The sequence below is a fragment of the Alternaria novae-zelandiae genome (assembly GCF_023758075.1).
Source record: "Alternaria novae-zelandiae strain BMP 2774 chromosome Unknown scaffold_27, whole genome shotgun sequence".
In the NCBI taxonomy this organism is placed as follows: domain Eukaryota; kingdom Fungi; phylum Ascomycota; class Dothideomycetes; order Pleosporales; family Pleosporaceae; genus Alternaria; species Alternaria novae-zelandiae.
Window position 1 is genome coordinate 274,053 of NW_026056987.1, and position 23,743 is coordinate 297,795.

Sequence of the window (23,743 nt, forward strand, 5' to 3'; positions counted from 1 at the left end):
TGCCCTATGCACCTCGCATCTACACCCTACTTCCCCCTGCGCGTCCTCAACACCCTACCCCCTCTACTCGTATCGCTCTCCACAGCACCACTGTCCCCACTCTTTGCTTCTCGTCTGGCCCGCCCCTTATTCCGCACCCTCTCTTCCGTCCTCGAAACCCTGCCGCCTCTCCCCACATTCTCCTCAGAACCCCCACTTTGCTCTTCCTCACCTTCCGTTTCGCGCTTGGCCAGCGCCTCATTCTGGACCCGCTCTTCTATCCTCAACACCTTGATTCGCCATATGCGCTGCTCCATGCTCAACTTTAATTCTTCTAATTCACGCTTCTCGGTTGCTGTCGCATTCACCGGAAGTTCAGGCAGAGAGGCAAGTAGGTTCATGGCCTCGATCTCGGCTTCTTCCGTGGCATCTATCGGGTCGTGCGTTTCATTATCTGGTGTGGGGTTTTCTGCGTTGTGCAAAGCCAGGTCTTCGTCATCGTGCGCGTCAGGTATGGTCGCACCCTCCTCTTCGTCTTCTACAGCAGAAATACCGGGTGATTGCGTCGGAGTGGGAACATCAAGAGTGATGTTATCGTTATCCAGCTGCCAGTGCGGTTCCCTAATACGCTGCTGCTCAAGTCTCGATAATCGCTTCTTCCCCTTCCTGCTTTTCTCCCTCGCCTCATTGCCTTCGAGATCTGAAAGGAAACCAGTGTCATCCGGTACCCGGGGGTCGGGATCTTGATGCACCAACGTTGGCAGTTCGACTGCTAGAGGATCTGGGATCGCGTCTTCGTTCGCTTTCCGTCTCTTGCCTCTTGGTGGTGGCTTGGGTCGCATTGGCTTCTTCACAGCGGATGCATCGGGGTTGAGGTTGACTTTGACGGGTCGTACGCCAGAGAGGTACTGGTATTTTCCGCCGGCGAGTGGTTCAGATGAACCTTCTTCTTCCTCCTCTTCCTCTTCGTCGTCGTGGTTGTCAGGTGTTTTCGGCACCTGTATACGGGCATTGCGGGTTGTGCGGCCACCTTTCCTGTCCTTCGCGTCTGATTCGGGACTCGCTAGCCCGGCTCCCATCTCCTCGGCATCTTTTTCATATTGTTTTAGAACCGCCTTCAAATCCACAGCTTTGATCCGACTCGACCTGCCAGCCGCAGACTTGTTCTTCTGTTGACGCATCTTTACAACTTCCTTCAATCTTCTCGTGAAGTCTGGGAGAGTAGCGCCAGGTAGTGATGAGATCTCGCTCAAAAGCATAATGATGTCGGCACCCCATTGAGGGAAAAGGTCCTGGGGCCATAGTGGACGTGGAATGCAGTCTTTGGCGAATTCGAGATGCCAGTTGGTCATGATGGTGGTAACATGTTGCTTCAAAGATCTTGGAGAGATGTAGTTGAGCTCTGATTGGATGGCTTTCGATAAATCGAAATCTTTCGAAGGTGCCATATTCGCGTCTGGGAAGAAAAGTCGTAAATCGTATTGGTGTTATTGAATGACCGAATGCGGAAAATAGAAACAATGAGATGAAGCAGATGGGATTCGTAGTTCAGGCGCGTGTGGAGGCAGCATCGTGGTTTGGGGTGAAGACATCGAATGAAGCGGCAAGTGCAGTATTTCCAGGGTAAAAAAGGCGGTCAAAGCTCATTGCCGTCAGCCACGCCGACTCGAAGGAGCTAGCATGAACCTGCAACTATGGCAGACTTCGTTGAGTGGCTTCCCCACGCGTACGTTCTAGCCTTCGAGGCATTTGCATTGTCCCAAACGTTGCAGGATGCCCACGAAGCTCAGAGGATTGTTTACTGAGGAGTGGGTCTGATGATGTCATCAAGCTATTTTAGGGAGGTTTTGAGTTTAAACTATTGCGGTAAGCTCGGATTCAATAGGTTGGGTGTGCAATAGCTGATGAACATTGAGATGTGTCGTATCTTCTGAATTCCGCACACTCAAGCTTCCGTCTAGAGACGCCTCCAGATGTTGTACAAGTCGTGTCGCGTATATGATACAGGTATAGCACAAAGCTGAGGAGAGTGTGAACGCCGCCCGCTGCCGAAACCTGCGGTATATGCCAAACATCCCAAAAACACCGCTTGCCCAGACATGTCGCTGCCCGCCCGTGGCCTGATAACGGTTCGCTCTGAAGAGGTATAAATTGTGAATCGAAAACGTTTTACGCGGCCACAGCCATGCCGCCGCCGCCAGATGGTGCACCCACGTCGGCTGGTGGTGGTGGGGGCGCATCGAGCCTTGTGTTGTCGGCCATCATGCGGTTGAAGCCAATTGAGACACCCTCGATGACAGCCAGCAGAATGGCACATGATATCGCGCCGTTTCGCATCGACCGGTAGCCTCCTCGTACTGCGAGCGATCCACCTGTGAAGAATCCTGCGATGATGGCGTTCCACGGGTCCTCCTTCTTCCGTATTCCCTTGACTGCGCAGTCGTATGTGTTGAAAAGTCCTCCCCAGACACCGAAGTTGCCGCCGAGAACTGGTGCGCGGGCTTTGATCGCTGTGATGGCGCCGATGCGTCGCTCGCCGTAGGGTGAGTTACGGAACTATGGGTTGTAAGCGCAGGTTTTTGTGATGTTGAAAAGATACTTACACCCTTCACACCATGCCATACTGCTCCTCCGACAGCCTAACGCGGTATTAGTATATGGCCCAAAGATGCAGCGCTGGTGGGGACATACGCCCATGGCAAAGGCACCGCCAAAGTCATTGAGAATGACCCAGGGACAGGGATCGCGCGAATGATCCATTATGTATTATTAGAGGATGTGATGTGTTTTGGGCGATTCCGGGGGTGAGGCGAGGGCGTGGGCGAGCTCGTGGTCGGACGGTAGCCACCGGTGACGATGTGCTTCGATGGAATTTCTTGAGGACCCTTGCTGCTTTGGCGCTAGCGGCAAATCTTCGGGACTGCCGCGACCACTTCTGCCGTCAAACCTCCTGCCATGTCTCGTCACTCACCATCAGAACCATCTATGCGGCATCAACTTTTCGCTTTTATGGAGTCATATGCTACTATCCCTGTCATTTGTCAGCCATAGCAACTCTGTCGAACAATGCAGCTACGAATCGCTCCTCCGCGCAGCACCCATCGCCTGCGACTGTGCATTCAGCACGGCCAATAAATCCATACTGCATCATCCAGACTGATTCGTCTCGATGTCTGCTAAGTTCCTTTCGTGATATCAACAGCTATTCGACATATGGGTGACGAGTCTCTTCTCTGTCAGCCTCTCTCTCGCGCGATGCGTTCACGGCTTCTTCGTTAACTCTGACTATTGTCGTTTCCATATCTTCAGCATCAATTCCTTGCACTCTGTCTTCGGGGCTATGTGCATAGCCTCCGAGGTGAGAGTGTGACCTGGACATCACTTTCAGACTGCGTACAAAAGAGATGATTTCTCGACGGAGTTCTCAGACCTACATCCAGGTAACGTACGAGCATCTCTCGTCCATCCAACTCATGTCTCCTCCTCGCTGCAAGCTGAGCTCATGCGCATCACGCATTCATCATTCACCGCTCCAGAAGTGGTACCAGACTCGCGCTCACCTCGACATTTCTGCTCTCTCATCCTGGAGCTTCTACGCTCGTCCAATGGTTTCCGTTTGTGTGCTGCTCCTGGACCATGCGTTGGAGTCTGTGTCACCTTGGATTACTGCCTAGAGTCAAGTCTTGGCGCTCGCGCTCTCGTTGTTATCAACTTTGCTACCACGCTCTCTCACCTACTTACCTCTTACCTCTACACCATTTGACTTTCTGTACAACCTCTCAAAATGGTGGGTGCTACTCGAGGCCGCACACGTAAGGAGGCTGTAAAGCGACCAGTCTCACCTAGCGACGATGGCACCATTGCGGACGCACCGCTCGAAGGTACCGCTATTTTCGACGCTCAAAGCAATTCGCACATGCCTTCGTCAGCCACTCACCCCGCGCGTGACGACGTATCGCGTCTGAGTGAGGGCCTCGAGCCGCTTCACCTGGTTGGGCAAGATGGTGAGTAAAGCGCCAGCACAACAAGATTTTATTCAGCTAACAATAATGTAGACTCAACACATCCAATCAACACACCTGCTTCTAGAGAAATCGATCCGCTTACTATCCATGTGAAGGAGGCCATTGCGACAATTGGCCGACTAGAGGCCTTAGGCTTGCAACGCTACGACATTCCCCTGCCCAAGTGCATCGTGCTAGGTAAGTCACCAAATTATAGATAATACAAAGGTTTTGTTCGCTGACATCCTTAGGCGAACAATCTACAGGAAAGTCTTCAGTGATTGAAGCCATCTCTGGTATCAAGACTCCGAGAGCCGATGACACATGCACCCGATGCCCTCTTCTCATCAAGCTGGAGTCCTCCGATGATCCGCGCGCAGGCTGGAGCGCGACCGTAACACTTCGACGCAATTTTGGTTACGATGGCAAGCCTGCAGGTCCAAGCCACGAACGTCGCTTTCCCGGTTGGATACAGTTACCACAGCCTAACGACGCTTTCTTCGCTGATACCGACAATCCTGAGAACCTGGAGCACATCATTCGCCGCGCACAACTGGCCACTATTAGTCCCCGCGTTGACTACCATGAATTCTTGCTTCCGAGTCTTGCCGCACTTGGAGAACATCACAAATGCAAGTTCAGTCCGAACATTGTATGCATCTCCATCACTCAGCCGGGTTCACCGTCTTTAAGTTTCTACGATCTTCCTGGTCTCATCAACCAAGCCGACATTGAAGAAGAAGCGTATCTTATCCAGTTTGTTCGTGACGTAGTTGTAGACTACGTCAAAGACGCCGAGTCTCTCATACTAGTCACCTGCTCGCTAGCGACTGATATCGCCAATTCAACCGCTGCTGGCATCGCGCGTAGTTTGAAGGCTACTGACAGATGCATTGGTATGTAACATCATCGTCTATAACTGCTTTTGCTAACGTAGCTTCCAGGCGTACTCACCAAACCCGACTGCCTGCCGAAGGGATCACGTCACGACAAACTAATGGAAGTCTTCGATCAGAAACGGTTCGCGCTAGGGCACGGTTACTTCGTTGTGAAGAACCCAGCACAGGATGAACTTAACAAAGGCCTTACACATCAAGAGGCTCGGTTGCAAGAGCACCACTTCTTCAGCGGAGAAGACCCGTGGTCCACAACCTTCAAAGATTATGCACACCGATTCGGAACTCTCAATCTCCAGAGTTTCCTTTCGGGGAAGCTTGCCGACCAGATAACGAAGAAGCTCCCAGTCATCGAGCATGAGATCGATACTCGGCTTGCTGAAGTGGAAGCTCGTCTGCAACAGTTCCCTGAACCTCCCAACCACAACGCGTCACGAATCATCTCTGACGTCGTGCTCGACTTCTCACAGGGGGTTCGTAAAGAGCTCGAAGCCGAATTCCCATGCAAGGAATGGCGTAACAAGTGGAAGCTTCTGCAAAACGCTTTCTTCGATGCGCTAGTCAGTATGAAGCCCACGATGGCGACGGGCGGACGTCGAGATGCAAGCGTTTATGCAGACGTACTGGACTCTCAGCCGGGAAGTTCTGCGAACAAGGCTATCTCGCTAGACGACGAAGATGATGAATACGATAACGGAGAGGACAGCGACGATAGCGAGTCTGCAGCGCGCAACAATCCCGAGACACCTACCAAGAAGCGCAAGATCGACGGCATGCCAGGGCTTTCTCCAGTCAAGACACCGAAGCGAGGTCTGCCCAAACCGCCGGAGGAACAACCAATGATGACAGACTTCCGTGGCTTGAAGAAGAAGTTCGTTCTCGACGAAGTCACTGAATACTTGTCCGAACACTCCCAGTCGAAGGTACCAGGCCAGATCGAGCCACGAGTGGTCGATAACCTCATGCTCAGCACGCTTGAACACTGGGACCAGCCGCTTGCGAAGTTCTTCGATGCTTTCGAAAAGCAGATTAAGGATCAAATGAGAACCCTGTTCACCCAACACTTCAAGAAATGGCAAGGCTCAACTTTCCATCAGACCGCATGGAAGATCGTTGAAGAGATGCTAGCAACCAACTTCGACCAACAGCGCACTACCATGGCTAACGAGAGCCTCAACGACGAGAAGGAAGGACCATACATCTTTCATAACGATATATTCGAATGTGAGAAGGAGGCCGTCTTAGAAAACTATCAACAAGCTCGCTTCAAATATCGCTTCACAAAGTACAAGAACAGCAGAGCGCAGCGCATAGGCAAGCCAATGAGTCCTGCTGAAGAAGAGAGGTTGAAGAAAGATGTCAGGGCTATGGAGGTATTCAACCATGAGCCTTATCTCGTCGAGCGAGGCGTTGTCGCTCAGGTCACTACCTACTACATGCTCGCCGTGCGCCGCTTTCACGATGCGGTATGTATGCGAATAGAGTCCAAGTTCTACAAGCAGCTCCGCACTCAACTCCGCGACGAGCTTGAGAATGGTCTTGGTCTAAACGAGGGCCACGAAGGTAAGTTTCCCTTATCTAGACGGGAGACTGCATATGCTAATTGCTTCGATTCAGGTTACGAAAACGCCAAGCGCCTCCTCTCGGAATCCTCTTATCGCTTCAATCAACGTATGGAGCTTGTCGGACAACGCGACTCTCTTCTTCAAGGCCAGAAGATCCTCCGTGATCTCCAGCAGAGGAGGTACGGTGGCGACAGCTCATCCTCCACGTTGGACGTCGGTTCTCGGACTCGCCGCTCCAGTGCTTCCGGCGGCATACCCACACCGGTGTCGGCAGATATGGAGGACGTGGATATGGCAGGCGTTCCGCGTCACTAGTCTGGTGGTTGTACATTCGTGGCCATGGCCTTGTTCTGGATACCATACGATACACGAAGCTTACGATGTTGGTGGACAAGGAACACTGTTTGCAGGAAGGTTTCTCAGGTCTAATTTCTCGCAGACTAATGGTCAAACGAAGCAGTTGCATAGCATGAGTATTGTCACCATAGTTCATTCCTGGCGGCGTCGACTGACGACTAGCTGTCGCGCGGACACTCATGTATGACGAAGTATACGTAGCGAAAGCATCTCGTCTCTTCATTCTGACTTGCTAACATGGCATGTGAAACGTAAGTGTATGTCAACATCTTAACATTCTAGCCTACAGATCTTGAGACGGGAGGTAGCGCTACTTACGACGTCCGCGACATTGTGTGGATAGACACTCCTGCTACTCTAGGTTGCCCCTCCGTTCTCATCACCTTCTCCATTACCTTCTCCTTCCCTAGCGCCCGCTTCGTCGTCTCCACCCTCCCCAGCTCCACCTTCTCGGTTCTGCTCTCGCTCTTCCACTACATCTCCGCCATCACCACTCCGTCTCCGCGTGCGCTCATCCCCACCCGGCCCAACCGTCTCACCCACTTTCTGTGGTCTACCGAGACTTCTCGCCCGCGCATATTCCTCAGCAGCCCGAAGTTGCGCCTCAGAAACTCTCAACTGGCGGGTTGCTTGTTGGTATTCAGTTTCGCTCCGAAGAGCAGCGCGGACACGCTTGTCTTGCGCTACTTTGACCGCCGCTTCGGCGACTACTACCGCGTCCCAAGCTTCTTGCATTTCGAGCGATGCTTCATTACTTCGTGCGGCGTAATGTCGGTGTCTGTCTGGTCGTGCCGCTGGTGGTGCTGCCTCTGGCCGCGCTACCTCTGGCCGTGGGCCTTGCCCGTCTTCATGACTTATCTCCGACCGGGGGACCTGCTCATCCACATCAGTAATCTGGCTGCCCTGCTCTGACAGCTCCTTCGCTGCCTCCGCCGCCTCGTAGTAGCCCTGGGCAGTAACAGTGATGGCTGAGTGAACGGCCTTCAGATCATACCCCTCCATCTCATCAAAGCGTCTCTGCAACTCCGCCCTGATCTCATTTGCTTGCTCTTTGGTAGCAGAAACAATGGACAAGTCGCGAAGGAGCTCAATGATGACATCTTCAATGCCATTGTCGTTTGCGGCATTGGGATCAGCTCCGCGTAGCATAGCTGGGAAGTCGCGGTGCAGTGAGACGATGTCCCAATTTTTGTGTATGCGGATGAGTGCCATGTCTTTGTCTTCTGGTGTATGTATCGATTTGGCTTGGAGTAGCTCGCTTCCGGCGGCGTCGTCGTCTGCTTGGTTCACATTGTTCTTTTGCTTTTCTGTCTGCGCTGCTCCTCCCTCTGCAACATTATTTCCATGCGATCTTAGTCTTCGCCTGATCTCATTTACCGCTCCAGTGTTGGCTGGTTTGGTCGCGGGCTTAGGATTGGGTGGTGGGTGAGGCTCGTCCTCTTCTTCGTCTTCGTCTCGCTCTTCCCTACTAACGTCCTTTTTCGACTTCTTCTTTGGCTTCGCCTTCTTCCCACCAATCTCTCCCACTCGCGGTCTCTTCGTCTTGTTCTCTTTCCAATTCGCTTCCGGTATAAACCTCCCCGCACGTAGTTTGGCTAAGTCCTCGCGCAGATTCTTCTCTTTCTCTTCCTTTGTAGTCCCTATGGGCGTCTTCTTCGTCGGGTTGTTCCATCTTAGCAGGTAATACTGTTGGATTTGGTCTTTGACTTGTTGGCCCCAGTTCCGAGTGCTCTGTGACAGAGTCCGGAATGCGCGTATAGTGTCCATCTCGCAGGTCTGTTCCGACAATTTTTCTGTCTCGCCCTTCAGCCAAGTGTTGTCGTGCATCCAGTGTTGCATGGAGGAGAAAGCTTGGCCCCAGTTTGTCGTGATGGCGGCGATCGCTTGAACGCGTTCCTGGGCGTCAGCGGTGGTGTCGTTGGGGTCTTGGTCTCCTTTTGGACGGGGCGCACGCTTTGGTGCCATTGCGTTGAGGATGTCTCAAGACTTGCTTTGACTGTACTTTCAACTTACGGCGCTGCTTACTTTAAGATAGTCCCGTGTATGTCTATCTCTTTCCAATGTTTGTTTCCGAGCAAGCACGCTCTTTGAACCTTGAACAAGACATCGCTCCAAAAGTTTCTAAAGCAGTACTAGTGTTCAGCAGAGCAAGCGAAGATCTGAATAACGGTGCGATGGAGTGTGCCGCTGTGTTGCTATCATCATTGGGACGACATGGGAAGACGCAAGTGTGGCCCAAAAGACTGGAACTTCTTAGTTCACTTCGATCACATCTCTTGATGAAATAACGACCCATCATAGTTTTATTAGTGCAATAGAAAGAGAGTGACATGATATCTTGTTAGTCTGTCAACGTTCGCTAGGCGCTGACGGTACGTCATTCCGCTACCGCTTCTCTTTCTCCTTCTCCTTCTCGTTTCTCTTACTCTTGCGTGTCACTCTACCTTCTCCACCATTCCCTCCGCTACCCCCTTCACCATTTCCTCCACCATTTTCTCCATTGTTCTCCCCCTGCTCTCCTCCTCCACCCTCACCTTCCTCAGTACCCTCAGCCTGCGCGCCGCTTCCCAATCCAACGTCACCGGTAATACCCCCAAGACCGTCACCCATCGTACTCCGCCTCGATCGCGCTCCTACCCAGCGTCCCTGTAAGTCATCCGTCCTCGCGTACGCTTCGTTACTCACTCCTCTAGCTACTTCTATCCCCAACAGCAGAGCGGCTTGATCAACAGCAGACTGTTCATTAAGCACAGCCTGCTCGTATCTACGGCGAGCCGTCTGAATGCCTTGATCGGCTTGTCTGCTATCGTTGAGAGCACGGCGTAGCGTCCAGTTCGATCCCATAGTCAGCACACCGTCTTCGAAACGCGACACTCCTGGTTGTGCAGCAGGCTGCGTTGGAGCTTGCGAGGGTTGGGATGGGCGTGGCATGGTGACTGCGCTTGACGACGGAGCGGAAGGACCAGCGACGCCTAGTCCTGGAAGCACAGCACCACGGCTCGGTCCTTCCGCCTGTTCTCTAGCTCTTGCCTCCTCTGATGCTCGGTCCAGCACTCGCATCGCCTCTTGAAGCTGAGCACGAACCTGTGCGAGAAGGTCGAGCACTTGCTCTACATTTTCTCCCACGAAGTCATTCATCGCGCTGGCCAACGCCTCTCGGACAAAGAGAGCTTGCCCTCTAGTGACGTTGGAAAGATCACGGATGCGCGCGAGAATCCTGCCGTCGATGAGAGAGTCGTCAGTCACGTCTGGTGGAAGCAGCAGCCCTGGCAAGAACTGGGTAAGTGGCTGGTCCGAAGTCAGTTCCCAGTTGTCGTAGATTTGGCCGAGCGCCAGGTCTCGCTGTCCGCGTGTGAAGGGTATAACTTCAGTGTCGTCGCTCGGTACTTCAGTCGCTCTTTCCTTTCCCTTTCCCTTGCCTTTTGGCGCTGCCACAGGGCCGTTGTGGGGTATGGTACTATCTCCCGTGCTAGATTCGTCGTCGTCGTCGTCTTGTGGTGTCTTGCGAACGCGTTTCGTAGAGACGTCTGGTGTTTTCCCACTGGCGTTCTTCTTGCGCGCCGATACGTCTCCATCCTCTTTGGGCCTTCCCTTGTACGTCTGTATATCTTCTTCCTTCATCCTCTTCCCATCAATCAGCAACTGCAGATCCTCGCGTAGGTTTTCCTGTTTCTCTGACTGCGTGCTGCCCACTCTTCCTTGCTTATCTCTTTGTCTCCAGTGAAAGTCCATCTGCTCCTTCATCGTTGCGCCGCCATTGGGAGTCTTATCCGAAAGCTCTCGTAGCTTGCGAAGGGTTTCTATTTCGCAGGTCTCATCCGTTATCTTCGCCATTGAGCCTTTGAACCAAGTATTTGCCTTTATACAGTCTCTTAGGCTTGGGAACTCCGGACCCCAGTTCGTAGCAACAGCGGCCATCTCTCGCTGATGGTCGGTCAGAGTGGCAGATTGAATGGCTGCAGGCGGTGGAGGCGCTGCACCACCCGCAAAAGGACGAAGACGAAGAATAGGTGCGCTCGTAGTCGCCGGTGCATCCGCATCACTCCTTGAAGGAGGAGGCAGCTCATTCGTAACCGGCGGTCCAGCCGTATTGTCGTTTACATCGTCGTCGGGTCTTGCTGGATGGTCTGACACTTCCTCTCCTTCACCTCCTTCTGCTGCAGATTCGACAGGCAACTCCTCCTCCTGAACTGGAGCCACATGCAGCGCTGCCGGTGCCGCTGATGCCGCTGGTGTAGTGGTTACGACTGGCCCTCCGCTACCGCCGTTGTCGTTACCTTCGTTCTGTTGCCTCTGTCTTTTCCGTCTATTCTCTTCCCGTAGCGAGAGACCAAACGTGGTTTTTTCTTTCGGCGACATTCTGAAATCGGTATCCTTGGTATCTTTCGATCTTATCGTAAAGGCTGGAAGGTGAGATAAGTGAACAATTGCAGTTATTCTGGGGACGGAGTGAACTTTGATCTCAGCTCGCGACTCTCTTTGGCTATATACAAGCCCTCACATATCCATCTTATTCCATCGTTTGCATCCAAACAAACTCGTTCTTTTATCCCTCAAACCCGAAAGGCATTCAGTTGGTACTGGTTTCTCGTAGAGCAATCTAGAATCCAAGCAATCGCATTCCGAAGACGCTTCGCCTTACCGAGAGCATTGCTTCCTGGTGGCATTGCGATAAACAAGTCTACCTAGGTATAGCATCTTGCAGTTGAGTATCGGGACAAGTACATGAGAGCCTGAATATCTTCTCTAAATATATCGCGCATAGATCTAGACAGCTCTGGGAGTCTTACTAACTCAGCTAGAAGACACTGACATGAGAAGATATCGTTCAAGCATGACCATTAGACTCTATCATTTCATGTGCGCGTTACCCAACTACCCCCCTCACTTCACGACTTTGTCACCGTTTACATTCCCATCAATCTATTCACCTCACTCTTCTTCAACGTCATCGTCCCTTTCACTCTCTCGTTCCGCATCCCTTTCTTTTTGCGCGATAATATGTTCAAGCCGCTCAACTTCCCGGTGCCTAGCTGCGCTTCGAAGCACACTGTCCTCGTACCTAAGCAAATTTCCCCTTTCATCTCGATCAGCGCGTGCGGCAGCAATTCGAGCTGCGCGCACCAGAACTCTAGTGTTGGAAGATGTTCCCATGTTGTCGGAATGCAATGGACGCTGTCCTTCAGCGGCGGCGTAGAATTGCTCGCCAGCCACTGCGATGACCGCAAGGATGTCCTCTAGAGAGGTACTTGTACGCGGGCTCATGCTGTCATGTAGCGCTTGTCTGACGGCTTGACCTTGCTCTGGTGTATTGGTGATGTTGGATAGATCGCGTATGCGCTCGAGGATGGCCCGTGGAATGTGCTCATCTGTGTCTTCGCCCATTTCAAACCAGCGTTGTGGCAAGAATTCCAGGACAGATTCGATGCTCCAGTTCTGGCGGATGAGATAGAGTGCGTCTCTTTGCTGCTGTAATGTTCGTATTCGGTTGCGTAGAGAGCTGTCAGGGTCTGATGCTTGCTGTCTTCCACTCTGCTTCTCAGCTGGTTGCTGGCCATCTTTCCTTGGCCTCTTGCTCGGCTTGCCGCCACCTTGAACTCCATTGTCCTCATCATCTGACTCGTCGTCGACATCCGCCATGGCGTCCGACTTCCGCTTGCTCGGCTTGTCCTTGCTGGCTCGTCCTAGATTGCTCCTGTCCTTCGTTGCCGGCTTTGCAGAGCTCTGAGGCTTTCCCCTCTTTTTCTTAGGTCCTGATGCCGCTGCAGCCCCCCGAGGGGTCGCAGGTATCTCTCTATGCGTCTCCGGGTCAATCCTGTCCCCTTTACGTAGCCTTTTGATATCATCAACCAAGTTTTTCTCCTTCTCTACGGCACTGCCCCCTATCCTTCGATTAGCCCCTGTACTCCCCCTTTTATCGAAGAACAAGCCAATTTGCTCTTTCATTGCATCGCCTTGTCCTTGAGTCTCGTTTGACAGCCCTTCGAACTCGTCAATGGTATCTAGTTGCCAGTTCTCGTCTTCGTAGTCCTTGAGTCCGCGTGAAAGCCACTTCTTTTCTGGGATGCACTCTCGAATGCTTCCAAAGCCCCAGTTTCGCTTGATGGTAGCGGCCGCTTGCCTTCGTCGTTGAGCTTCAGTAAGAGCAGGAGGAGCGTTCGCGTTATCGGCAGGGTCGTTGTCGTCCGAGGCTTCAGCTTCTTCCCCATCATCACCCTCGTCAATGACCACAACAGTTTTGGCAGGCACATGCTTTTGCGGTTTTCTTGCTACACCGGCAAGCTTAGGAAGCTGTAGAAGATCGTCGTCTGTCTCTTCAGGTTCGTGGTACGAGTCCTCAGCGTCATATCTTTCTCCTGGCAGTTCCTCATCCTCCTGCTGCTCCACCGCAATTACATCATCGTCATCATCGTCACCTTCAAGCTCCGGAAAGTCGTCTGGTTCTGGTTCTGGGTCTGATACGGTTGGTGCTGCGACTTTGTTCTCCTGGCTTTTGCTGGGTCTGACCTCTTTTGTCCTTGCCATGCTGGATTCAGTGTGTGGGTGTTTCGTTTGACGATACTCTAAAGGCTGGATGGTAATATGGGTGACAGATTCCAACTCACGCTCCCTTTCCTCTTGATAAACACTCACCCGTTGCTCCATCTCTTTCCACGTTTGCTTCATCGGCAAACATCTTCCTTTATCCCTCCCTTCCTGAACGCGCTGGAAGAGCTGGGTCGGTAGAAGAAACAACTTGCGCGAAAACGAGAGTAACGAGGTTTCAAAAAATTACATTATCTGTAATCCCCCATCCCAATCTTCCGACCGTCAAGCGTAAAAGCCCATCTCATACCATCTCCTCATCCATCCGTCTCTCTATGCCCACGCCAGCCTCAACGCCAGCCGTCGCTTTAGATATTAAACCCGAATAAATGTACATACAAGTAAAGCGAACCCACAAAAGATCAAGAGAAAAGATGAAGAGAAAGGCGTAGTTCAAGGCCAAAAAGTCGGCGGGCTAAAATCTCCATACTCGCCCTCCTCATTCCCGCTTTATATGAATTAAACGTCCGATCCGTCCATCCACAATCATTCCACTACCACATATCGTCATCCCCCCTCTTCCCCCCCTCTTCATCACTATAATTACTATACCCCCCTCCTCCTCCCCCTCCTATCCCACCACCACCCCCTTTACCACTCTGCCCCAGATAATTCTGCGTATTCGCTACACTATATCCACCTCCACCACCGCCGCCATTCGCACTATGATTCGAATGATGCGAATCACGCGGGTTCTGGTTATAAGAATTCCCCTGCTGAGATACGCCTCTTGCATGTTGTTGCTGCTGTTGTTGTTGTTGCTGGTGGTGTTGGCCGTTTTGTTGTTGTTGATGGAGGCCGCCGTTGGCTTGTTGTTGGTGTACAGAGGGCCATTCTTGTGAGGATTTTTCGGAGGATTGCTGCTCGTGCTGTTGTTGCTGCTGCGTTCTTCGTTAGTTTCACTCTTCTAAACAACGCCTTTGGGATGGATGTCTTACCTGCTGATACCGCTGATACTGAGCAAACTCCTCAGGCTGCGACTGTTGCTGTTGATGCTGCGGTTGCTGCTGCTGCTGTACCTGCTGCTGAGATTGCTGAGCGGCCTGCTGCTGATGTTGCTGCTGTTGCTGCTCCTTCTTCTGCTGCGCGGCTTGTTGCTGTTGCTGAGCCTGTTGAGCTTGCTTTGCTTGCTTGGAGTTGCCGATGGAGATTTGCGGGTGCATTTGCTGGACCTTGGCGAGGTACGAGTACATGAAGTTGGACAGCAAGACTTGGGAGTAGAGTTCGCGGCGGGGGTTCGCAAGCTTGATGTGGGCCATGCGGTAAATCGCGCGTTCTTCCAGGATCGAAAATCGGGTCCAGTTGTAGTCGATATCAGGCTTTAAGATGCGTGGCGGGGGCTCGGGCGATAATCCACGTGAGGCGTTCTTCTTGTGGGACGACTCTTTCTCGCCCTTCTTCTTTCCTCCTCCGAAGATGGAGGACAGCAGTCCAGGTTCCTTCTCTTTCTTGCCCTCGCTGGATGTTTTTCTGGCGCTCTCCTTCTTTCGCTCTTCTTCCAGCTTGACGCTTTCGCGATCCAGCACTACGCTCTCTCGACCACGACCGCCGCCCTGTATCGATGTTTGCAGGAGGTCCAGTCTCGTGTCGTCATGACCCTTGTCCTTCTCCTTCTCCTGGGACTTGCTGAGCTTGTTCTTGACCTTCTTCGGGGCTTCTTTTTCTGAGTCTTTGTCTTTTGACTTCTTGTCTTTTTCCTTCTCCTTATCACCGCCGAACCAGCCCCAGCTCGTCTTCCTTTGCCCGCCCTCAGAGCCATCCTTATCCTTCTTATCTTTGGCCTTCGGTTCGAGCTTCTTCTCTTCTGGTGCGTTCGGGATTATGGATAACGAATCAACCCTGTTGTTCTGGCCGGGCATCGCCGAAGGGTGCGCTACTAGATCATCGAAGGATTGCGCGGGCTTGATCGGGGACGACTGGGCAGCTTGTGCATGACGGTTCGGTCGACTCGACGACTGGGGCTGGCGCTGTTGTTGCGGGGGTTGCTGTTGAGGCTGAGGATAATGGCGAGGGCCTGCAGGTTGTTGCTGGGCTTGAGGCGGAGGTTGGCGAGAGGAGTGACGTTCGGGTAGCTGAAACTGAGGTGTTCGGTTCTGTTCTTGTGGCGGTGGTGTCTCGATGATCTGGGGTACCTGCTGCGGCGGAGGTGTATAGCCTGGCAAAGGTGCAGTTGTCCGGCCGTTGGAGGCGATTCTCGAGTGGAACTGCCTGGGCTGCGGAGAACTTCGCTCCTGCTGTGAGATAGGCTCCGTAGAAGCTGACCTGGGGTACTCCTCCGATGAACCAGGTCTCTCGCCGCCATAGCTGGGAGATGCCCGCTTTGCCCCAGGCCGCGAGAAGTTGTTGGACGATCCTTCAAACGCCGAGTTAACGGGTTCCGACTGAACGCGGTTGAGACCTGGGAGAGGAGGGACTTCGGGTATGCTCTCGGTGGAGTGGACGGGCGAGGTGGACGGGGAATCTTCCGTGTCGGTGTCTCCTTGTCGACCAGAGACGAGTCGCCGTGAGAGGGGCGGGCCGCCTTTCCGCAGACTACCTCGTCTGTACGTAGTGTGTGTTGATCTCTTGAGCGTGCCCAGACCACGCATCTTGCTGCCCGGCACAATGGGCATCCCGTCGGCGCCCTCTTCCCCTTCCCCAGCCATGCCCTTTTGATCAATGCTCATCCGTCTTATCAAGGCCACCGGGTCCTCCTGTATGTGCTCGAGCTCCTGGAGGTTCGACAAGCCCCCGTTGGGCTGCGCGCCGGATCGCTTCCTCTCCAGCCTCTCGGCGCCGTCCTTGTAGCCAGAGCCAGTATCAATCTGCCTGGACAGCATGGACTTCTTCCGCCGCAGCCCTCCACCCGAGCCCTGACGCCCCATGGCGCCATCCGGAGATAGCGAGTCCGAGTCTCCGGAGCGTCGTCTCGTCCTGTCAATCTTGTCTTCGATGAACGTCTTGAACTCCATGGGCGCCAGTTCGGGATGCAGGCGTGCGGGTACCCAGAAGAGTTTCGACTCGTCCTCTTCCGACATGGCCGGTGGGGAGGGCGGTGAGTTTGCGGACTGGAACGAAGGCAGATCGGGATCGGCATTGTTAACGCCCATGGACATCCTCCGTATGGCCTGCAGGTTGCTCAGCTCCTGGGCGAGGCCCGCCGGGCTGTTCTCGTAGTCGAGGTTGTTCAGCGGGAACTGGTGCGACGCCGTGTTCGAATTCGAGCGGGACAGCGGCGGGGACATCTGGCCGCCATTCGACGGGTGTCGCCCGACCGACGCCCGCTTCTGGCTCATAGGCGCGGTGCCATTGGGGCTCGTGGGCGTTTGGGGCTTCTCGAAGGACATCTGGGGACGCAGCGGGGACCTCGCGGGGGGCGCGTTGGGGAAGGGGTCGAAGGCCTCGAAGGCGCCAAAGGACTGGATCGAGTCGCCGTTGGGGCTGGGGACGAAGCTTAGGGGTCGGAGGCTGCGGCGGTTGGGGGCGTCGGTGTCGCTGTCGCCGCCGTACATGTCGCCTATGGCCTCGGTGACGTGGTGGCTGTCATCGCTGATGGATATCTGCGGCGCATGCCCCCGGCGCGGGCCTGGGTTTCGCATCTGATATAGGCGGTCCAGCTCTCTGGCTCTGTCGGTTGCCTGTGGGGTACGAGACTTGGTCAGCTTGGGGGCTCCTTGGAACGTCGGGTTGGCGCCGCGGGCCTTTGCCGGGGAATAGAGGAAACGAAACAATGGCGACCTCAGACTGCCACCACAATATGTGGTAGATGTTTGCCTGAGGCTAGACACGTGCTACTCACCATTTGCGAACCTTGTCAGAGTGCGGAGGTGCGGGTTAGCACGATTGCCACGGCTTGCTTAGGGCGCCGAGGCGGTGCGGGCATCCAAGGGCCCAAGGTTTGCGAGGCGGACGAGTCGGGCGTGTTGGTGCTGCGGCGAAGGAGTATCAAGCACCATGGTCTCAGGGAGAAATAGTAGAGGTACACATTCGCGCCGTGATGCACATGTCCAGCCAGCACCCCAACTAACTGCAATGTCACTAGCCCGGAGCGCGCCCAAGATGCACGACTCGGCGCCCTCCAGCTGCTCCGCCACACAGGGGGGCATCACCACTGCAGAGTGTCTGTCTGCCAGCAGCCGCCAGACAGCCAATCCATGTCCGCCTTACCCAGCCTGGCAACTTCGATACCGCATCCAGGGTCCTGCTCAAAAACAACTAGACCGTTTCAACGTCTACACCCAAAAGGAACCCCTACTGGAGTTTTCACGGTTTCGGCAGCACGCGGGTGTTCACGTTGACACCGAATGTGATGCGTGCGAGAGACAAGAATAGCCGTCTCGTCTCAGACTACTCGCAGATCCCCGGACTAAGTCACGGAAGTGCACCATGAAGCACGTCGCTAGCCCACACCATTGTCAAGCGAGCTGTCACCCTCCCTCGCTCCAGCCCAACATCGTGATCCCATGCTAACTCACCGATATCATCTATCCACATATTGGCGCTACTCCCCGTCAGGCCGAAGCGCCAGGGGTAAATGTCCCTGCGTCTACCTATTCGCTCGTGCCGCTGAGACTTGTCTGTTGTACAACGTAGCCGCACGCCAAGGTGATGTCATGCTTAAGCGCTGACCCTCCGCGCTGCCATTATCGTGAGTGCTGCATTGCCATCATCTCCGACGCTTGGATTCTTCCTATTGCGAGTAGTTTGTCTATAGGGGTGGAAGTGGTGTGCTGCCATGGTATATACAAGAAGCAAAGATTCACATTCATGCCTGGCCCCTGGTCTCACCTCATACAAGAAAAAAACTGAACAGGTCTGTAGGCTACATTAAGCTAAAGCCTTGCAGAGTAGGTGACCTAACGTTAACGTAGGCTCTAGGCTGTTCAGCTTTTTCCTAGGTTGGCGTGGTCTCAGGTCTCAGGTCGATGCGCTGCTGCGTCTCCAGACAAACATCGCCGAGGCCACTGCGCACGTGACGGCTCCGAGCGCTAGGTAAAGATTGAGGTAATCATATCCGTCCTCTTCCTGCTTGGGGAAGGCTGTCGAGGGGTGGGTGGCGCTTTCAGCCAGCTATACGGTGTTAGCTCGTGGAATTAATCAAACGGCGTAGTACGTACGTGAACAAACAGCTCCGATATGCTGTTCCACGTCGTGCTGACGTGCAGTGGCGGTGCCATTCTCAGGGCGCTGGTGTACTCGTCGGGCTGCTGCTCGCACCGCTGCATCGTCTTGTCCTGGTCTGCCTTCAGGGCTGTGTAGACCGCTGGTAGTTGGTCGAGATGGGGGTACTTCTTCCGCAATTCGACCACATGCGCAAAGCTCGTGGGGTCGCTCGAATCGTAGGTATAACACAACAGATCGCACGCGTCGAGCTTGGCCTGGTTTTCTAGAATCGCGGGTTCGAGTTCACCGAGCTCCTCTAGGATCAGATAGCATTGCTTGCCACCTTTCAATTCCACGCTATTGACTGCCGAACGCGGTTTTATCGTGGGATGGTAGGTGTGGCTGAACGGTCGCTGGAGGAAGGCAGACAGCAATGAGCTCTTTCCACTCCCGCTCGACCCTATGACATAGCATAGAAAGACGTTGCGCTCGACGCGACCAGGCTTCTTCCGCCGCTTCCTAGCTTTGGTCACCTTGAGTGCGCCGGTTGTGCCTCCGCGCTCGCCGCTCTCAAATCCGAGGTATGCCAGGTATGCTAGAGTCGTCTTGGGCTCTTCAAAGGTAGTCATGCTCCATTGCGCGAGCCAACCTTGTAGTGTGATGTATCCAGCTTCGTTGCGCACTGTACATGATGGGAACGACGAGTCCACCCACGACGTCGGCATGCCGGGGGTCGGTGCGAATAGATTCGCGAGTTCTCTGTCGTTCAGTCCTCCGTCATTGTCCATGTCAAACTTCAGGAACAGATCGACGAAGAAGCGGTAGCCGGACGGGCTGAGTTCGGCGGAGGAGAATTGAGGAACATCGAACTTGGGGTGGAGGAACGTATCCTGAAGGCTGAGGCTGTCCGTGTAGTGGAATTTCCGCAGTATGATCCAGATGGTCTCGTGCCGCCCCTTCTCCGCGAAGATCTTGTTGAGTAGCAGAAACCCCTTCTCGTCCATGCCATGCTCGCCCGTCAGACCAGGAGCAAAGCGCTCCATCGACCTCTTGATGTTCATCAAATCGTCGTCCCCCAGCGGTTTCTCGAAGCACTTGATCTGGAAATCGTGAATCTCCTGATCGTTCCAGTACCCATCCTTGTCGGTGTCGCATAGATGGAACACGCGTTGCAGTGCAGACACGGCTGCTGGCTTGAGTGCGTTCTCCTTGGAATCGTATAGCGGCGCTATCGGGTGTGTGACGGCCTTTTGGCAGAGGAAGAAGACCTCGTTGATGTTATGGTGGTCCTTGGCGCTGGTGCGGATGCAGGAGTCGATCTCCTTGAACTCGTTCATGACGGGCAGCATCTCCTCCGACACGACTTGGGATGTTGTGCCATTCGAGGCGATGTCAGACTTGTTCGCGCACAGCACCACTGGCACGTTGACACCCAGCGAGCGGAAGTAGGGCATCCAGAACAGCGCCACCCGCTCATAGCTGTAGTGGTCCGAGTATACGAGGAGTATGACGTTCGATTTGCGGAGCTCTGTGCGGAGAGTGTGTCGTTCGTGTGGGAGGGCGGAGGTATCGACGATGGTAGTGGTGACATTGTCGGGCGTCCCAAGCGTGGGCGGGAGCGTCACCTGTGGCAGGACGGGCTGGATTTTGGCTGTGACGAAGACGTCCTTGACAAGAGACGTGATGATGGAGCTCTTGCCGACGCCATCGTCACCGCAAAGACAGATTCGTACTGCGGGAGTTAGTGAGTGTGCTATCGGGAAGGAGCTCCACATACCGGTCGCCATTTCTCGGCGGCATTATTGGTGCATTTGGGCAGGTGCAAGGGATGTAGTGGATGGAAGTAATGAGTGGTTGGTAAACTGGGTCGGACCTGCCGTGAGAATATTCAGACTTGTGCAATGTTCATAGCACTCCGAGCGATTCGTGGTCAGGGCAGCACCAGTGCTGTCAGAAGGCTTGGCACACGTGGGAGACGATCGCAGCGGCGCAGCCCTGGAGCTTCCCCGCCAGCAGCCCCGCAAGATTGGCTGCTGCGAGGTGCAATGCGTCGACCGTTGTCGAGTGGCCCTGCAGACACGCCGGACCCATGTCATGCCTTGTCCTCTCCACCAACGGCCAGCGGCATGGCAGGCAATTAATAAGACAGCCCAGTGCACGGAGCCATAAGGCGCCCGTCTCGTCTCCGCTTTCCACTTCCCCAATGGTTCCATGGCCCGCGCTCCCATGCCAGTCCCAGCCTGCCTGCCGCGGGCCACAAGCTTCCTTCTCCGCGCGCGCCCAAATTGACGTATCCTGCCTCTTCACACGCCGATGCCATAGCCGCGGTACTTGCTGGTGCTAATGTCTTACCCTTAACTCTACCCTGTCACTCCTAGCCAGGCACCGCGACTCCACCAGGCCGTAGTTAGCCCGCAACTGATTACACTGCAGCAGCTATGTTGTGAGTACCTGTCCTATCTCTGGCTGACCGCCAGTCGCCCACCAATGGCAGCCCTATCGTGCTCCACCCCCATCGGACGCGCGACTGATGTGTGTACAGCGTCCTCCCTCCGCCGCCGCGCTATCCTGTCGGAGGCTACCCGGGCGCGCAGCCGGGCCAGCTTATCGAGACCAACAACACCCTCACCCATCCCACCGGCCCCGAGCACCAGCTGGTCGTCGGAGAAGGTAATTAACCAGCCTGGACCCTACAGTCCCTGCCCTCACTGACGCTATGAAAGGTACCTATGTGCTGCGCGACGACCTCCACCTAGCTACGCCCCCGCCGCATCCCTCAGAGGCCCCCATCCACAACCCGAACCCGCTTGCGACGACAGTCTCTCCTCCCACAGCCGGCACCAAGCTCTCGCTGGTCGCCCTTGCGCCCCGCCAGCCCTCGCAGTCGCAACTCCACCGATTTGGCACACGGACGAGCACCCGGTCGCAAGTGCCTCCGAGCATACAGGAGTCGCCGCACGAGAGCAACAGCCAGGCGAGCGACGGTGGTTCATACAGCGCCAATGGCATCGTGTCGTCTCCGCTGGATGGGCTGAAGACACCCGTCTTCGGCGAAGGCAACGCGGCGCTGGCAGTCATCAACGGCAAAGACTCCAAGGATCCTACCAAGAGGCGGAAACCGAAGAGCAACATTGTTAAGAGCAACTCGTCCTTCGTATCCAGAGTCATTCCCCACGAGGCCCTGACCAAGCGATTGCAAGAACACAACCCCAATGGCCTCTATGCCTTCGCAAACATCAACCGCGCATTCCAGTGGCTGGACTTGACATCGCCTACCAAAGACGAACACCTGACCAAGATCCTCTTCACCAAAGCGCACGCGCTATGTCACGATATAAACCAGATCACAAAAGGTCCAAACCACCTCGACATCATCATGGGCTTTTCGACAGGCGACATAATATGGTACGAGCCAATGTCGCAAAAGTACGCGCGCATCAACAAGAACGGTGTCATCAACAAGACCGCCGTGTCGGATATACGGTGGCTGCCGAACAGTGAGAATCTGTTCCTAGCAGCGCACATGGATGGCAGTCTGGTGGTGTACGACAAGGAAAAAGAGGACGCCGTGTTTGTGCCAGAAGAAGCCGTCACATCTCCTAGCGAGAATGGGCTGACGGATCAGGAGAAGAAGCTGAAGCACCTCTTGACCGTCAAGAAGTCTGTCAACTCGAAGAACCAGAGAACGAATCCCGTGTCCTACTGGCAAGTCTCCAGGTCAAAGGTCAATGCCTTTGAATTTTCGCCCGACCGACGTCATCTTGCGGTTGTGTCCGAGGATGGGTCTTTCAGGATCATGGATTTCCTTCGCGAGAAGCTGCTCCACCACTACATGAGCTATTATGGCGGCATGATGTGCGTCTGCTGGTCGCCTGACGGTCGTTATGTCGTCACAGGAGGGCAAGACGATCTCGTCTCCATATGGTCTCTGGAGGACAGCATGCTGGTAGCGCGCTGTCAAGGCCACAATTCGTGGGTGACGGCAGTGCAGTTCGATCCATGGCGATGCGACGAGCGCAATTACCGCATTGGCAGCGTAGGAGAGGACTGTCGTTTGTTGCTGTGGGACTTCAGCGTCGGCATGCTGCACAGACCGCGAGCAGTGAGTGCAGTCGGTGAAAGCGACAGTTATGATGGCTAACGTTGATGTAGGCGTCTGTGCGACAGCGCGGCAGCATCGCCTCGTCGAACCTCAAGATGCAGCGCACACAAACGGGAGGAAGTTCGGTCAATAGGCTACGATCGAACTCCAACCTCACATCGGGCAGCATGGCGGACGAGGAAGAAATAGTGGTGCACCCCGTGGAGCCTCGGGCACGCACGGCCATGCTACCTCCAGTGCTGGTGAGTTTGGCTTCAGCTGAAACCTCAACATTCAATTTCTAACCGCCAATACCCATAGGCAAAATCCGTCCACGAGCACCCACTGTGCTGGCTAGGCTTCGAAGAGGACTGCATCCTCACCTCATGCAAGAACGGTGAGTCGCAGCAGCAGCAAGCAAAGTTTTCGTTCAAATCACCTCATATCCACCCGTTACGCGCACGTTGGCACCATGATCTGCGATAAGGGCGGCGCAGGTGGCCGTGCGCAGGAACACCCGTCTTAGTGGCACACAGGGATCCGCCCGACGCATTTGTTGAGTTCGCGATGGGCAAAATTGAGAGATAAGGAAGTGGATCGCTGACAGCTTTGTATTGCAGGCCATATCCGGACTTGGGACCGACCGAAAGAAGGTGCTGGGAATGACGACAGCAGTACGTCTGCAAGTGCAAATGGGAATCATGCATAGGACGCGGGATTTGGATCTGCATAAGACGTTTATCGCGCGATTGGGTTTTGGTGGTGGTCGTGCCGGGATCGAGGTCGAGGTCGGAGGTTTTCGTGCGCTCTGAACACTAGCCAGCTTTTATGTGCACTTTACTGCGTACGCACCACTACAGTCTGGGAAGTAGACGATCTCTACGATAATGTGTACTTCTACTAAGTCTACAGACTATATTCTTCAAAAACATGGGTTCACTGAAAACGGCGCGCCACACGAAGTTCTATCGGAGGTCCAACCTCCCTCCGATATATCCCGACATCAGTCTGACACATGCCAGACGCCCGTTCAGCCCTACATGCACGTCTTGTCTTCCTTGCATGCGCGCGGGCGAAGGAAGCTTACTTTGTTCTAGAACACCCAGTCCATCCATCTGCACACACATATGCGTCACCTAAAATCAAGTTTCTTTATCTCCACCATGCACCTTTACGGCAAAAATCACGACCATG

The 23,743-nt window shown here is 54.3% G+C and overlaps 9 protein-coding genes across 9 annotated transcripts; 2 read left to right on the forward strand and 7 right to left on the reverse strand.

The window, feature by feature from the left end:
- Positions 1-26: 26 nt before the first annotated feature.
- Positions 27-1,427, reverse strand: J4E88_009962 (uncharacterized protein; the record flags this gene model as incomplete). The annotated part of the gene is made up of 1 exon (XM_049403560.1): positions 27-1,427. The coding sequence occupies one exon, from the start codon at positions 1,425-1,427 to the stop codon at positions 27-29; it is 1,401 nt and encodes a 466-aa protein (XP_049250722.1).
- A 721-nt stretch (positions 1,428-2,148) lies between these two features.
- TIM17 (translocase of the inner membrane) lies at positions 2,149-2,739 on the reverse strand (the record flags this gene model as incomplete). The annotated part of the gene is made up of 3 exons (XM_049403561.1): positions 2,149-2,535; positions 2,583-2,618; positions 2,671-2,739. 3 exons carry the CDS (start codon positions 2,737-2,739, stop codon positions 2,149-2,151), a joined length of 492 nt encoding a protein of 163 aa, XP_049250723.1.
- Positions 2,740-3,763: 1,024 nt separating this feature from the next.
- J4E88_009964 (uncharacterized protein) lies at positions 3,764-6,759 on the forward strand (the record flags this gene model as incomplete). Its single annotated transcript, XM_049403562.1, has 5 exons — positions 3,764-3,983; positions 4,035-4,181; positions 4,235-4,879; positions 4,928-6,442; positions 6,497-6,759. The coding sequence occupies 5 exons, from the start codon at positions 3,764-3,766 to the stop codon at positions 6,757-6,759; spliced, it is 2,790 nt and encodes a 929-aa protein (XP_049250724.1).
- A 399-nt stretch (positions 6,760-7,158) lies between these two features.
- Positions 7,159-8,766, reverse strand: J4E88_009965 (uncharacterized protein; the record flags this gene model as incomplete). The annotated part of the gene is made up of 1 exon (XM_049403563.1): positions 7,159-8,766. The coding sequence occupies one exon, from the start codon at positions 8,764-8,766 to the stop codon at positions 7,159-7,161; it is 1,608 nt and encodes a 535-aa protein (XP_049250725.1).
- A 420-nt stretch (positions 8,767-9,186) lies between these two features.
- On the reverse strand, positions 9,187-11,310 carry J4E88_009966 (uncharacterized protein; the record flags this gene model as incomplete). Its single annotated transcript, XM_049403564.1, has 2 exons — positions 9,187-11,161; positions 11,303-11,310. 2 exons carry the CDS (start codon positions 11,308-11,310, stop codon positions 9,187-9,189), a joined length of 1,983 nt encoding a protein of 660 aa, XP_049250726.1.
- Positions 11,311-11,733: 423 nt separating this feature from the next.
- On the reverse strand, positions 11,734-13,326 carry J4E88_009967 (uncharacterized protein; the record flags this gene model as incomplete). Its single annotated transcript, XM_049403565.1, has 1 exon — positions 11,734-13,326. One exon carries the CDS (start codon positions 13,324-13,326, stop codon positions 11,734-11,736), a length of 1,593 nt encoding a protein of 530 aa, XP_049250727.1.
- A 554-nt stretch (positions 13,327-13,880) lies between these two features.
- On the reverse strand, positions 13,881-17,352 carry J4E88_009968 (uncharacterized protein; the record flags this gene model as incomplete). The annotated part of the gene is made up of 4 exons (XM_049403566.1): positions 13,881-14,267; positions 14,325-17,066; positions 17,165-17,175; positions 17,349-17,352. The coding sequence occupies 4 exons, from the start codon at positions 17,350-17,352 to the stop codon at positions 13,881-13,883; spliced, it is 3,144 nt and encodes a 1,047-aa protein (XP_049250728.1).
- Positions 17,353-18,282: 930 nt separating this feature from the next.
- On the reverse strand, positions 18,283-20,255 carry GEM1 (ERMES complex Ca(2+)-binding regulatory GTPase gem1; the record flags this gene model as incomplete). The annotated part of the gene is made up of 3 exons (XM_049403567.1): positions 18,283-18,435; positions 18,483-20,200; positions 20,246-20,255. The coding sequence occupies 3 exons, from the start codon at positions 20,253-20,255 to the stop codon at positions 18,283-18,285; spliced, it is 1,881 nt and encodes a 626-aa protein (XP_049250729.1).
- Positions 20,256-20,906: 651 nt separating this feature from the next.
- Positions 20,907-23,035, forward strand: J4E88_009970 (uncharacterized protein; the record flags this gene model as incomplete). Its single annotated transcript, XM_049403568.1, has 5 exons — positions 20,907-20,911; positions 21,011-21,138; positions 21,192-22,570; positions 22,621-22,812; positions 22,871-23,035. The coding sequence occupies 5 exons, from the start codon at positions 20,907-20,909 to the stop codon at positions 23,033-23,035; spliced, it is 1,869 nt and encodes a 622-aa protein (XP_049250730.1).
- Positions 23,036-23,743: the final 708 nt, after the last annotated feature.